This window comes from Pararge aegeria, chromosome 10, assembly GCF_905163445.1.
Source record: "Pararge aegeria chromosome 10, ilParAegt1.1, whole genome shotgun sequence".
NCBI lineage: Eukaryota > Metazoa > Arthropoda > Insecta > Lepidoptera > Nymphalidae > Pararge > Pararge aegeria.
The window spans coordinates 15,149,615-15,163,359 of NC_053189.1; the positions used below are offsets into that span (position 1 = coordinate 15,149,615).

The 13,745-nt window shown below is 34.6% G+C and overlaps 1 protein-coding gene across 41 annotated transcripts in view; it reads left to right on the forward strand.

Annotated features, from left to right (window-relative positions):
* LOC120626775 (protein tramtrack, beta isoform) overlaps positions 1–13,745 on the forward strand; it is a 548,009-nt gene that overhangs the window by 59,010 nt on the left and 475,254 nt on the right. The window contains exon 5 of one of the 41 annotated variants that reach the window (XM_039894496.1): positions 2,684–2,991. The exons of the other annotated variants lie outside the window; for them this stretch is intronic. Within the exon in view, the coding sequence (XP_039750430.1) occupies positions 2,684–2,976 (293 nt within the window). The 3' untranslated portion in view covers positions 2,977–2,991. Of the gene's footprint in view, positions 1–2,683; positions 2,992–13,745 lie in introns of those variants that run through there. 41 annotated transcript variants of the gene reach the window in all.

Consider the following 13,745-nt stretch of genomic DNA (forward strand, 5'->3'; position numbering starts at 1 on the left):
GCGGATGAACTATCGCTGTACCTCTAGGTGTTCACCATTAAGCCCGATTGCCGTACATTAAGCTCAGTGGTATGCGCATAATTAGTTGTATCTTACGTGAAAGATCTAAACACGGTTAACAACTTAAGGCCAAAATAAGACCGGCATAGTTATAAGGTTAGATCTTCCGTTAATGATTTGGTCGACAGTTGTTGGTGGATACCTGACGTGAAAATGTTATTGCACCTGTGTAATAGTGTTATTGTATAACACATTTTTAATAAATTATGTCTTACGATAAGGGTAAATCGTTATTAGAGCTGTTAAATAGACTTAGCGCTCGTGTAGGGGTTATGGTTTAAAATACTTCTCTATAACTATAACTATTGTTATTCGTACTATGGAACTAAACGCTATCATAGTTGTAAAGTGGCTATCTCTGTTAACTTGTGGTACTAATAAAGCCCTTGTACCGCTCTTATATCATTTTAGTTTACTACTCTTGCTGATGCTTTATACGTATATATAATAATAAATCAAACCCACCATTTTATGTAGGTATGTTGTCTGTGTTTTAATTTGTTAATATTTTGTTAGCGTTTTAACTTAATCAAATGAATTAATTTAGGACCTGTAAAAATGCAGTTTTTTTTCACCCCCATAGGATTATAAGGTTAAATAGCTATTTAATAATAGTTTTTTTCGAGGTAAGGTAATTTCAGTTTATTGAGTTTTATGACACTCCTGTGGTTATTACCCACCAATCTTTTAACACCCTCATAATTAAATTCGACACAATATGATCGTCTTGACTGCAGATTGATTAATCTATATACATAACATGAGGCTGTAAAATGTTTTCTGCTTCTGCGGTGACATGCAAATTTACTGTCTACTTCCGACCAATCATAGGACTTGTATTGATCAGCACGTCCTGTGTTTGGTCGTAAAGCACGCTACAACGGACGTTGTTCGGATGCCTTGGCTTCAGCTCTCCTTTAGCTTCATCATAGTCGGATAAAAATTAACGTAAATACTATGTTGCAGTGCAAGTCATTCCGAGCGATAAAGGCTATCCGAAGTTGGTCTTAGATGGCTACTACTACCGGCCTCATAACGCTTACCGGAATCAACCGAAAGTCCTGTGGTACTGCGCCGCAAGGAATAAGTTCCAGTGTGCGGCCACGTTGAGGACCTACCATCGGGAAGTCATTGCTGTAGAGGGGCAACATAACCACCCACCTCGCTGACCAGGGAATGCGCGTGCGTCGCCCATGTCACGCATGCGCCCGCTCAACAGTGCCAGCCACCTCAACAATGTTAACGGCTTCAACAGTCTCAACCTATACGAGATATTCCGCCTCTACGGCGAGAGATTAGCTCAGAATGACGCTACGGCCAATTGCATCAATGGAACGAACTCTCAGTGAATGACGTAGCGTCGCTACAAACTTCAAAGATGTTAATTTATGCACTTGGAAGCAAAGAAATCGCACAGGTGATTTTCGCCGTAGAAATTAATGTAATTGTATTAATATCAAACATAATTTTAACGGTGCTTAAATTACTAGATTTTTCATGGCATACAATTGTTTTGCAAAGAAGTTAAAGTCGAGACAAGTTTGTCGTTAGGTACCTCCGTAGAAATAAATTTAGTCACAAAACAAAAAGTCTAGTCACATTCCAAGGTATTGCCATAGAACATACACCTCTTGAGTATTGCTTAATCCCAATCTCCAAACTCAACGCAGTTATCTGACGATAACCATGTCTCTGTCTTAAGTCAGATATTGCAGATTGTGTAAGACGTTCAGGATAATTCCAGCACAATTTGATGTAAATACTCGTATCATTGAGCTTGCACTCAGTTGCGGTGAATCTGCTCTCAAGTGTAATTAGTTATGCAAATAAAGAGTATCTTCCTAACATATTTTACAAACATTCCGATATTTTAACAACCTTTGTTATTTTATCTATATATGCTTATTTTTATGTAAAAAGATTTGCTTCTTTTCTTTTGTTAATGTTATTAAGTGTTAATTTCGACATTTTTAAGGACGTAGAAACATTTGACTATAAACGAATTATGTTAAGTTTCGATTTATAAAATAAAACATTATTCCTTGAGTATTACTAGAAAATATATTTTATCAGACCATGACAAAGCTTAGTTTAGTTTGACTTTGCATTGAAGATAACATAAATGGAAAGCATAAGGTAACTCAGATTTTATAATTTTTGACATACTTAGTAAACTTTAAACTAAGGTATGTTTATATAGTACATATATTTACCTAATTTGATCGTTTATTTAGGATTATAGCAAAATATATTGTTGTTTTCTTAAAATTTGGACAAGGATGCCCAATTTAAGCTTATACATGGTTTTATACAGGATTCTTATGTTCTTACGTCCTTAGTGTTTTTTATTCATTTTATCAATCATGAAAGATCATATTTTAAATATTATATTATACTTGTCAAAATTGTTATAACGCTATTTATAAAAAATGTACCTCCTTATATCTAATAGCAATAATAATTATAATTGTAAATATCAATTAAATATTTAGAAAGTTAAAGATGTTCGTAAAGTTGGTGCGTGTTTTTTGTTTATTGAGTGTAGTCCAAAAGTAGAGATATGATTAGATTGTAGTATAGTTGTTGTATTCGGTAGCATGCTGATGTTGTCCGATGGGTTCAGAATCTGCGCCGGCTGTGTACGTGCCCTCGAGGACGGGAAAGTCGCTTTTGCTGCACGACGGCTACACGTTTTACCTGAAGAACTTGCAAGCTCACGGGCGGAAGCAGTGGTACTGTTCGTCGCGAGACATGGCAGGCTGCCGTGCTGACGTCATCACTGCGCCCTCGAGGTCCGGCGATGGCGATATCCTCTTTCTGGTGCGCGGGAGACACATCCACGCCCCCCCAAGCTACTATTTCACCCCCGATGGCAAGTACGTAAGGCGTAAGGACGCCTACCACAGATACAGGTAGCAAAACGGAAGTGCTCGCGGTAATGTAGTTTAATTATTTTTTTACAATTTTTTTTAGGTTTTTTTTTACTTTTTTTTTATGAAAGTTTAAATTTTGCAAAACTTAAAGGATTACTAAGTATTTATTCAAGCTTTATTTTGATGTTTTTTTTTTTATCGTAAAATCAATTGCTTTACTTTTTATTTGACTTAACCCTAAATATATAAAATATCACTTTTTTTTTATTGCTTTTACTATACTTTACATTTTTTTATAGTTTTTTTTACTTAATAGGTACTTAATGATTTATCTGATGGACATTATTTAGGGTCCGCACCAAAACCTTTGAGTTGCGACTTCCATCTTTTACAACTTATTTTTTTATGAACTACTAATGCTATCAACTTGAAATTAAAAACGGTTATCGATAATGCAAAAGAAAAAAACATAGCAGAAAAAAAAACATTTTTGGCAGTCTACATTTTAGAGAATACGCGACATTTTATGCGTGAATTCAAAAATAATATTTCATTCCTTTTTTAAGTAAGTTAAATATGAAATAAATGAAGGTTGATAGCGGTTCATAATTTTAAAAAAAATTAAATGATTTTACAAACAAACGCATTCTTTTAAGAATCAGTAACTATCTGTTAGAAACAAAGTTAGTATGAGTTGATAATAATAAGCGTTTGCTTCTCGTATCGTGTGCTATTATTTTATTTAGCTTCCTATGTTTGCGGATATATTTTTTTGAGCTTTGACTCTTAAAGTTTTCAATCATCTGCAATACAGCATTTAACATAAGAAATATATTAACTTTGTAAAGTAAGTTCGATAAATCGATGTTTTGTTTATTTGAGAATTAATTTGTGTTAGTTAAGTTTAATGTTACTTTAAATAAAATGTACAAAATCCTATTTGAAATTCAGATGAGCCTTAGTCTTTATAAAAGATTAATTATTATAACATGGAAGGTTAAAGTCTTATTCGAATAAAATTAATCATAATTTGTTAGGCTAAATTTGTTAACGATTGATGTATTAAGTATGACGAAAATTAAATGATTTGAATTATGTAAGGAGTTTTCATTTTTTCCTATCGCCGTAATCTAGTCCGATAGACTGATATCTAAATTCTACACCCCAGAAATAAGATAAAAAAAGTTAATTCGTCTCACCTAACAGGCTGGCTTTTCTCTCTTTAAGTCTGGAGAGAGGCTTCGGCCGTGACTAGTGGCCACCACCCCGGCAAACACGGCTTCCAAGCGATTTAGCATTTCGGTACGATATCGTGTAGAGACAGATTAATGGTATCGGTTTTATATAACTGGCACGTTAGCTCTTTACCATCTTAAACTGTATGAGATTGCAGTCGAAGGCTAACTTCTAGTGCAATAAAATAAAAACATTAAACACATTCCCTGTCCATTGAGAAACATGTGGCGCATAATATTACTTTCCTCATAAAATTTAAAATAAGATTGCAAAATTCTAAAAATTATTAAATTATGTTGGAAAATAACAATCTGCTGAGTTTCTTGCCGTCTTCTTCTCGGTAGAATTAGTCTTCAGAACCGCTAGTACTGACTTGAATTCTCAAAAGTGCTTATAAAGTAGGCCTACTTGAAATAAATGAATATTTGAATTTGAAACGAAACAAAAACTCAGCGAACCCATATGAAACACGTTCCAATATCAAATTCATATCGGCCGCGATATATTCAGCGGTTCTATTTGTTCGAGTAGTTTCCCCATTGCAATATCGGTTGTATGGGGTATATAAATTGCGCAGTTGTGATGGATCAATACGAGGTACGAAGTTATGAAAGAAGAAAGTTCGGTAGGGCATGGCATGGGGATCGCATGGGCGTACCGCTGTCTCCCGGCTACAGCCTAGTTTCGCCCTGTATGCCCTAATTTTGACTTACGTCCCTTTCTTGTCTTACAATCGTGTGCGTAGGAATGAGGAAAATGCGCGACCTCCTTTTGCCTCAGTGTTTTATATTTGGGGATGCCTAACTGTTATGTTATGAGCGAATTCGTACGTGAAACGGAACGTTATGAAACTGTTGCTTTCATATTGAATCTTAAATTAAAACTTAAATGTTGTGTTCATATGGTGCTTTTGGGCCTACCAGTTAAAAATGAATTTAGTTAAAACACATTCATTTATAACAGCGAGGTTAATGTACAATTGATGAATTTCCTAATAACATGGTTGCTTGGAAGCATCCTGCTCTGGTTTCGTCTCTCACAAGTTAAAAAATGGCTATTAATATGTAAATTGTTGATGTTGGAAAAGAGCAACTGTTGAGTTTTTTTGCTGGCTTCTTAGTATCTGCCTTCTGGACCGGTGGTAGAGTCGCTTCAAATATGTCTATTTGACGTTTCATAGAGTAAGTCAATAATAGAATTTTATAATTATTTAAAATAGAATTAGTTTATAATAAATTTTTGAAATGAAATGAAATGAAATGAAATGAAATTTATTCGCTGAATATGAGCTTACATAGGGTCTTATTATAATATAACATTCCTCCATATTCTACTATTAAGCATGCGAAATGTAAAATGCACAACAAGAACAATCATTACACTTACATTTGTTGTGGATTTAGTCAATTTGTAAATACTCACTTTGGTGGTATTTATTACCTACTACGTTTTTATAACAAAAAAATCTCGTATTTTTATTTATATGCCTTTGTATTTAAGTTTGGTCTTGTTAAGGAACTGTCTATACTACTACTTATCAAGTTGGATCAGATTAGATTGACTCCGAGATATATTGCGATTCTGTATTTCATTAAAATATGCGCGAAATCCTTTAGCGACATATTTGTCATAACTCCATATGATTGCTCATTGACGTCATAAATAATTACAGTTGTGAATATGTTTGAACGCTGTAATAAAATCGAATCAGAAAGGGTTATCACAGGCACCACTTAAGAGCTAAAAATAAATATTTAATATAATAAACATTTATTTTTGATAATTATCATGAGGAGATATGGTGATAACTCGGTACATCCGGTAACCTAAAATTGCAGCCGTACGAGGGTCCAAATGTGCCCCGGATCACAACAAAATTAACGTATTCTATTCACTATTAAAAATTATCAGCTACCTTGAATCTCAACATTACATTACAAATTTTCGTTTTTATGTTATGAAAAAAAACTCAAGTGTGCATTTCATTATCGAGGCCTATCATTAATTAAAATACCACGTTTTGTCCATTATTTTGGTTTTTTAGAGTACTGTACCATTTCGTTCTAACAAACAAAGCTAGCTAGCTAGTTGAGGGTCACACAATGCGTTTTCAAGAGTTCCCAGTTTACTATAACACTGATCTGTTTGAACATTATCAACTAGTTATTTAACTTGTAAGTAAAATCCAGAGATGTGTAAAGGTTTTAATAAATAAGGGCAATGTAAACGCTAAACTGTGGCGGTGGTATTTGCGCGCGGGGTGGTGGTGGGTGGTAGCGGGTGGTAGTGGGTGGTAGTGGGTGGTGGTAGGAGCGGGAGCTGCACCACCAGGGCGAGCGCGAGGCATGCGCGACTAGCTCGCAGTTAGCCCAATCGATAACAGCATCCCCAGCCTCCTCAGCCCTCGAAACATACGCAGTAACTTCCGTGTTTTATAACTGCCCGTTGATATTAAAACTTAAAAATTTCAAAGATACGCACCTTAGAAAAACACATTAGTAAAAATATTTATATGGATGTTTGGATGTTTATTACACCTTTACGTCACAATCACTGAACCGTTTTGGCTGTAATTTGAAATGTAGAGAGTAGGTATAGCAACAATGAAGAATGTTTCGAAAACGAGGTTTTTTTTCCTTTTGAGAGTTTCTGCTGCATACTGTATGACAAAGTTGATCCCCTTTTAAAGTTCTCAAACATAGTCCGCGACAGCAAATGTCTTTCTTCTACGTGACTTATACGCGGACGAAATTGCGTGGGACCGCTAGTTCTTTATATACCTCGCGCGGTGTAAGTCATCATCTCTTAGTACCGAGGATGCTCCTTGGAAATATTTTTATTATACGTAATATAAATATTTCCAAGGAGCATCCTAGGAGTAATTTTGTACGTAATTCGTTATTAACAAAATTAAAATAATATTTTGCTTCAATGCTGGGCATAGGCCTCTCACAAGAGAGAAAAATTTAGAGCTTCGACCCACCACACTACTCAAGTTCGATAAACGTCGATTTAATGATTAAAAAAATAATATATAATAAAAGCTCCGGGCTTATACTGTGAATTCTTTAACATAAGAAAACCAATAGCTAACAATTTTTGGCTGACCCGTGAATCGAACCGAGGGCCGCAGATCTGTAGTCGGAACTTTCAAATCTATATAGTATAATACTGTTTGTTTTAATTTTTATTTAAAATTTATAAAACTGCTTATATAAGTTAATACACTTCATATAATACTGCTAGATAAGTGTGATCTTCGTTATTATATCAATGTTGCCGCCATCAAAATTATCTGTAACTAAGGTTACCATATGCTGGGAATTTTCTCTGATTTTTCCTGTTGTAAGTATCGTATAACCGGGTATCGCATGGCAATAATAATCTGAGCATACTTACGTGCGTAGGGGGTATCAGTTTAATGATCTCATTCTCGTAATAACATCGTATAGTTACTTACCTGAGATCCATACTTAATTTGTGCTCTATTGTTTTTTATTTGTGTAAGGCACAATCTTTGAAAAGATCTGGATGAAATTCGGCAAACAAAAAAATATTAATCAAATAATAATAAATAATAAATATACTACGACAATACACACATCGCCATCTAGCCCCAAAGTAAGCGTAGCTTGTGTTATGGGTACTAAGAAAGCTGTTGAATATTTTTATGAATATATACATAAATACTCATAATATACATAACAACACCCAGACACTGAAAAACATTCATGCTCATCACACAAACATTTTCCAGTTGTGGGAATCGAACCCACGGCCTTGGACTCAGAAAGCAGGGTCGCTGCCCACTGCGCCAGTCGGCCGTCTACTATCAATTACTATCTTACAACTGTATCTGTAAAAACTAAACGTTAGGTAGCTGATTAATTCAATAAGATTGTAGACTTTGTAGCGGTACGCTGTGTCCCGTATTATGAAACCGCAGCGCACAGCTAGATTAAAAATAATAATAAAATAAATTTAAAAGCAAAAATCGGTTGGCTGCGCTGCACACCGGTTCTAGGTGTTTTTAATATTTTTCCCGTTTTGTTATACAATTGGAAGCGGTAACATTTATTTTGAGTACGATTTTTGTTATACATATTTTTAATCTTCATTAGTTGCTAACTTTGAGTTCAAATGTATTTAAAAGTTGCAGGTAAGGATTTAACATTTTCTAAAACCTATAAATGGTTTTTAAGTACCTATAGGTATTTAACGATTGTCTGCTTTAAGGAGTACACTTCTTATAATTTTGTAATGTTTTTGCAGCTGTAAAAACATTACAAAATACAACTAAATTTAGAACGTCCTACCCTTTTTTAGAAAGTAGGTGAACAATTTGTAAACAATGCATTCATTCGCGATTACCTAGCACTTAGGGCAATCGATAACGACACCCCAGTCTCCTCAACCCTCGAAACAGTGTACAGGTATCAACAACCTAAATAGAAAAGGCCCTTTTTCACTAGACCTAAGCGAGAGATCTTTACCCGGGGTGAATCTAATCCAGACCAGTAGGATTGTTCTTTTATAGCTTTTCTTTATAGCTTCGTCCAGCCCTTGGAAAAGTGATTAAGCCTTAGCCTTTTATATACCCGCAAAATACGCTCGAGTTGCGTACTGTACTAGTATCTTTAGGAAAACACGTATATGCATGAAAAATTTTAATATGATTGCTAATCAAATAATATAAGATCATTATGATTACTCTGTAATTGAATATGTAAAATAAATCTTTAAGAGAAATAAATGATTCTTTAACCTAACCTAACCTGAAAATTCCTCTCCGTACAGGATGCACTGCACATGCACTGTTTAATACGAGGTTTTTGTAATACTTAATATCGCCAGGAGTGTAAAATTCAATTTACCACACTTGTTTCATAATATACTATTTTGCTTCCAGATACTTCTTGCAAATACTGAATCCAGTATTTGCAAGAATGCAGGAAAAGCATAAGCAGTATCAGATGCATAAACTATCAGCGGGATAGTCTCTTGTGATAATTGTAATTTGAATGGATGCCACTTTATTAACTGTTCAGGAAAACATAGAACGAGTGTTTGTCTTAACAGTGGTATTGTAGTCGAAAAGCCACATAGAAGTAGTTGGGGTGGACGGTATTTTGCGGTATCTCGTCTTCAACGGAATTCTGTCATAACCAGTTTGTACAAAGAACAGTAAATTGCCATGCTACTGAGCTATTGCTTCGCGTATCTTCCACACACATAATCTTTCTGCTATACTACTCTTGGAAAAGGCTACACACTTTCACAGCCTAGCGTCCCACCCTACACACAGCTTTAGTGGAAAGCAGGCCTAACTTTGCTACGAGTTTCAACTTCCTTGTTTTATGGCAGATATAAAAGAATATCTTTAACTAGGGTGGCCATCTGTTCGGCTTTTCCTGAATTCTTCCTATCGCGTAGTAATGGCATTTTGGTTTAGGCTCGTAAGTACCTTCTGTAAAATACGGATGAAGGTTAAGGATAACTTTATCATGCCTTTCTATGTGTCTATCATAATTGAAAATAAAGCAATGGAATAAGCATAAAATATTAAATTTCAATTATTACAGTTATGGATATGCTATTTAGGAGCACTTATGCTAATAGTTTTTTGTACAAAACAATTGTAATGATTGATCTCGAATCAAACTATTGTGATTTCATAAAGTTTCACAAAGTAGCGTCCCTAGCTTTGCATAATGAGGTTTGTAATACGTACACTGAGTACCCCAAACTAAGATATGACCCCTGTTTCATGGTATGCGATCAATTAGTTGCGGTCGGAGCGGGGTCAAGCAACAGCCTTACAATTGGTCCTAACGATCCCATGATCGAGAATCTCCGACACACTTCAATCCCACCTAATGGCAAGTGATGATGCAGTCTATGGTGGCAACGACCTAACCTGTTAAGGGTATAATAATAATTATTTATTTGCCCAATTGTGGGTACATAACAAGTTAAGATTTAACTTAACAGTCCCTACACAATCGAATGTCACAGACAGTGTGCAAATGTTTTGAAAAAATAAAAAATAAAATAAAAATTACATTACAATTAAAAGAATGAAGATACAATAATTAGTATGGCAGTTATATCAAACCCTACTCATATACGGTTTACGGTTATCGGAAAATTAAGCAATTAAATTTCTCTGCCGAGGATAGAACCCGGGACCTCGCACTTATATGACCAGGGCGCTCAAACCAATGAGAGGGTCAACAGTAATATTATATATTAAGTCGTTGTATTCATTTAGATACTTAGAAACACTATAGTTTCAAATGGCATTTTATATAAGTAGTAAATTTATCCTTATGTCTATGACAACAGTTTTAACTATACTATTGATATTATAGCTTTCTACGATGATTTTATGATTCTTAGTTCGTACAACTAAGAACCATAAATATTCATGTGTTTAAACGTGGCTACTTGATTGACGCATTTGGTTTTCTGATCCGAAATCTAGTTTTATTATTGAGCGACGGTATTCATATTAGGGAAGGGCGTATGACATGTTATGTTTGAGTAGGTAAGAGGAAAATTGCTTCAAAATACTCTAATTTCGTGTGACGTGCTCTGCCATGCGTCGCCTTTATCATTTAGGTCATATTATCCTTTCATCCGTGGTTGAGACGGAACAAAACAGGAAAATTTAAATTTTCACTATAATTTGGTGAATTTAATTCGAATACCGGAGGGTAAACCTATTGTTGGGTTGGCGATACAGACGCATGACGCATCGCCACGTTATATGATGGAATATACTCGTATGTGTTATATTGAGTTAACGCGAATTCAAATGAATTTTTTAATTTTTAATTTTTGTATTTTGTATTTCATAAAAATGATTATTCTTTTATTTTATGAAACCAATTTTTATCCAGATTGTATATTGGTGTTTATATTTATATGAAAATTGCTGTAGTCTCCCTTTCACGGCTCAGAGATGTCAATGTTAAGCCAGGAAGGAATTGTACTAAACTACCAAACGCGTGTTTAGTCAGATTAAATCTTTTAATAAAATCTTAATATTTTGTACACATCCCACTTTACTTATCATTGTGATTGTGTATGCCTAGAGATATATTACCAACGTCCCATGTGACGTTCGTATTTGATTTAATTTGGTTCAACACGCGTGGCGCTGCGTATGATGAGGTACAGTATTGTACATAATATGTTATAATCTCTTTTATTTATTCGCTTTTGTTTGTGCTATACCTTGACAGAATAAGATAGTTAATATATCATACGAATCACCAGTTGGGTAATAGGTGGGTATTATTGTAGAGATCCCGGCGGAGATGAACCATCCAGCGCTGATGTGGCGCTTCATCAGCGGTACCAAAATCCACGCGCCAACCTGCAGCATAGCAGTACTCCCGAGGCAGCGCTGCGACTGTTTGCTGCGGATCCGCTTGAGGATTTAAAACATATTTGATATTACAGTACCTGAGAATAAAGGAAAAAGATAGACGGTAAATGGAGAATACATATCACATATGAACATATCTTAACGACGACGTTAAGATATGTCGTCTAAAAATGTCATGTGCAAATGTCATGTGTTTCATTGCCTTAAGTTAAACCGTGTGAGCCATTTGATTAACCAGGGCCGAGCTTAAGGCTTGTAATCGTGATTAGAATCATACCGGGACAGATACATTTAAAGGTAATAACATCAGAATAGAATTTTGAATTTATCGCGATAGTCTTATATTTTGATTTAACTCCGCACAGCGATGGTAACGTGGCTCATAATAATATAAATATTTCCACTCTTTGAGTAGACAGGAATGGATCTTGGTGTTTGTTTATTGTAGTCATTACTCTTGACACAGCAAATAATAATGCTCGCTGTTACATATGTAACGTAGAGTTCAGTAGAGTGCATATCGAAGCAACATCGATCTAATCCATGGTACATTCTTACTATTAAGTTATTCATTCGCTTAATTGCACATTTCAGCAAAAATGCCAAAATTTCTTTTTTGATAATTGAAAATTATATTATATTGATATTTATTTTAATTTACACATTAATGCGTCAGAGTTCCGTCTATCATTTTCCTTTTTACTGTGCACCGCACATAGGACAAATACAACGTATAACACTAATCAACATGTACATTAGATATCACAGCCAAAACCGTATTTGGTAGTTGGAAAATATTATTTTATTGTTAGACAAGCAGGAATTTATCCTCGGCTTCGTTATATAATTTCTGTTTTTCATTTCCCGCGCTAGAACATACCTTGACAAGTACTTTTTCACTTGATAAAGTTTCGTCTAAATTGGTTAAATCTTTGTCAAAATGTCCCATCAAAATCTGTCTAGCCATTCCAATGGTTTAGATGCACAAATGTACAGAAGTGATTGAAAAAAGTGTGTTGGTTCAAATAATCTTATTGGTTTAAGACTAACGTTCACAGCAGACGTACGACGCGACGGACAAAATATTTGTTTTGCCCAGATTTCGCTAATTAGAACTGCGCAATCCTTTAATTCTGAGAACACCTGTAGCCATCGGGCCCGGTGATTATAATAAATGCCTGATAATATTTAATTACTTAAAATAAAAGCTGGTGGATCTAAGCTCTAAATTCTTGACCCCTATAAGTTACGGCAGATGGAGAATTCACGATGTTTACTGCAAGTTTGAAACTTTAGTATGTATCGCAGTTAACTTGAGTCTGGAAATCCCTAGAAGTGTTATTTAATTATCATTGTGTGCTTTCGTTAACGAAACAAACTAAATAACAATCCTATTGTTACACATTTTAATGTCTTGCGTCCTTTAGGCTAAGTACTGTGTTTAGAGCAACAATCGTCACAAAAGTATGCCTTATCTTCTCTACAGAAACCAGCCTCGCATTTACCGAGAAGGGTCAAAACTTGGCTATGGCACCCTCTTGCAAATTCTAAATACAAAAAATAATGTACGGTACCACGAAAAATAAATCTATCCCAAACGTAGACAGTAAGAGTAAAAAAAGCTGATTTATCATATTGATTAAAAGCCAAATTGTAATAATAGAATGACGTGATGGCTCTACTTTGTCGTTGCAAGAAAAATTTTAAGTTGAAAAAAAGCTACAAAGTAGGTAAAGTTTGAATGCCTTTGCACAGGACATGTTTACGTGCTATTTAAGCGCCTAAGACGCAACAAAAGCCAGTTGTTATGTTATTGTATTTTGAGTTCGTTGTAGTGAACACATAGCCTCGCAGATATCCCTTGTGATTTTATTTATACATATACCTAATGTAAAAACGCCATATTTATATATTAGTACAAAAACAAATGAATAATTTTTGCTTCAATAAATGTTTTAGCTTTTTATTAGTGAAAAATATATAGTTTAATAAAATGTTAAAATGTATTTTTTTTTTACAGACAATATTACAGGTTAAGTAAAGCTCGATTCACATTCATTTATCCATTCTGCAATGATTTTTTTAGGTTAATGATTAAATATTATTGCTTTGATAATAATACAAATTTAATATTTATCATTACTTAGCGAGAGATTTTTCACCAAAGTCCTTAATGATATTGT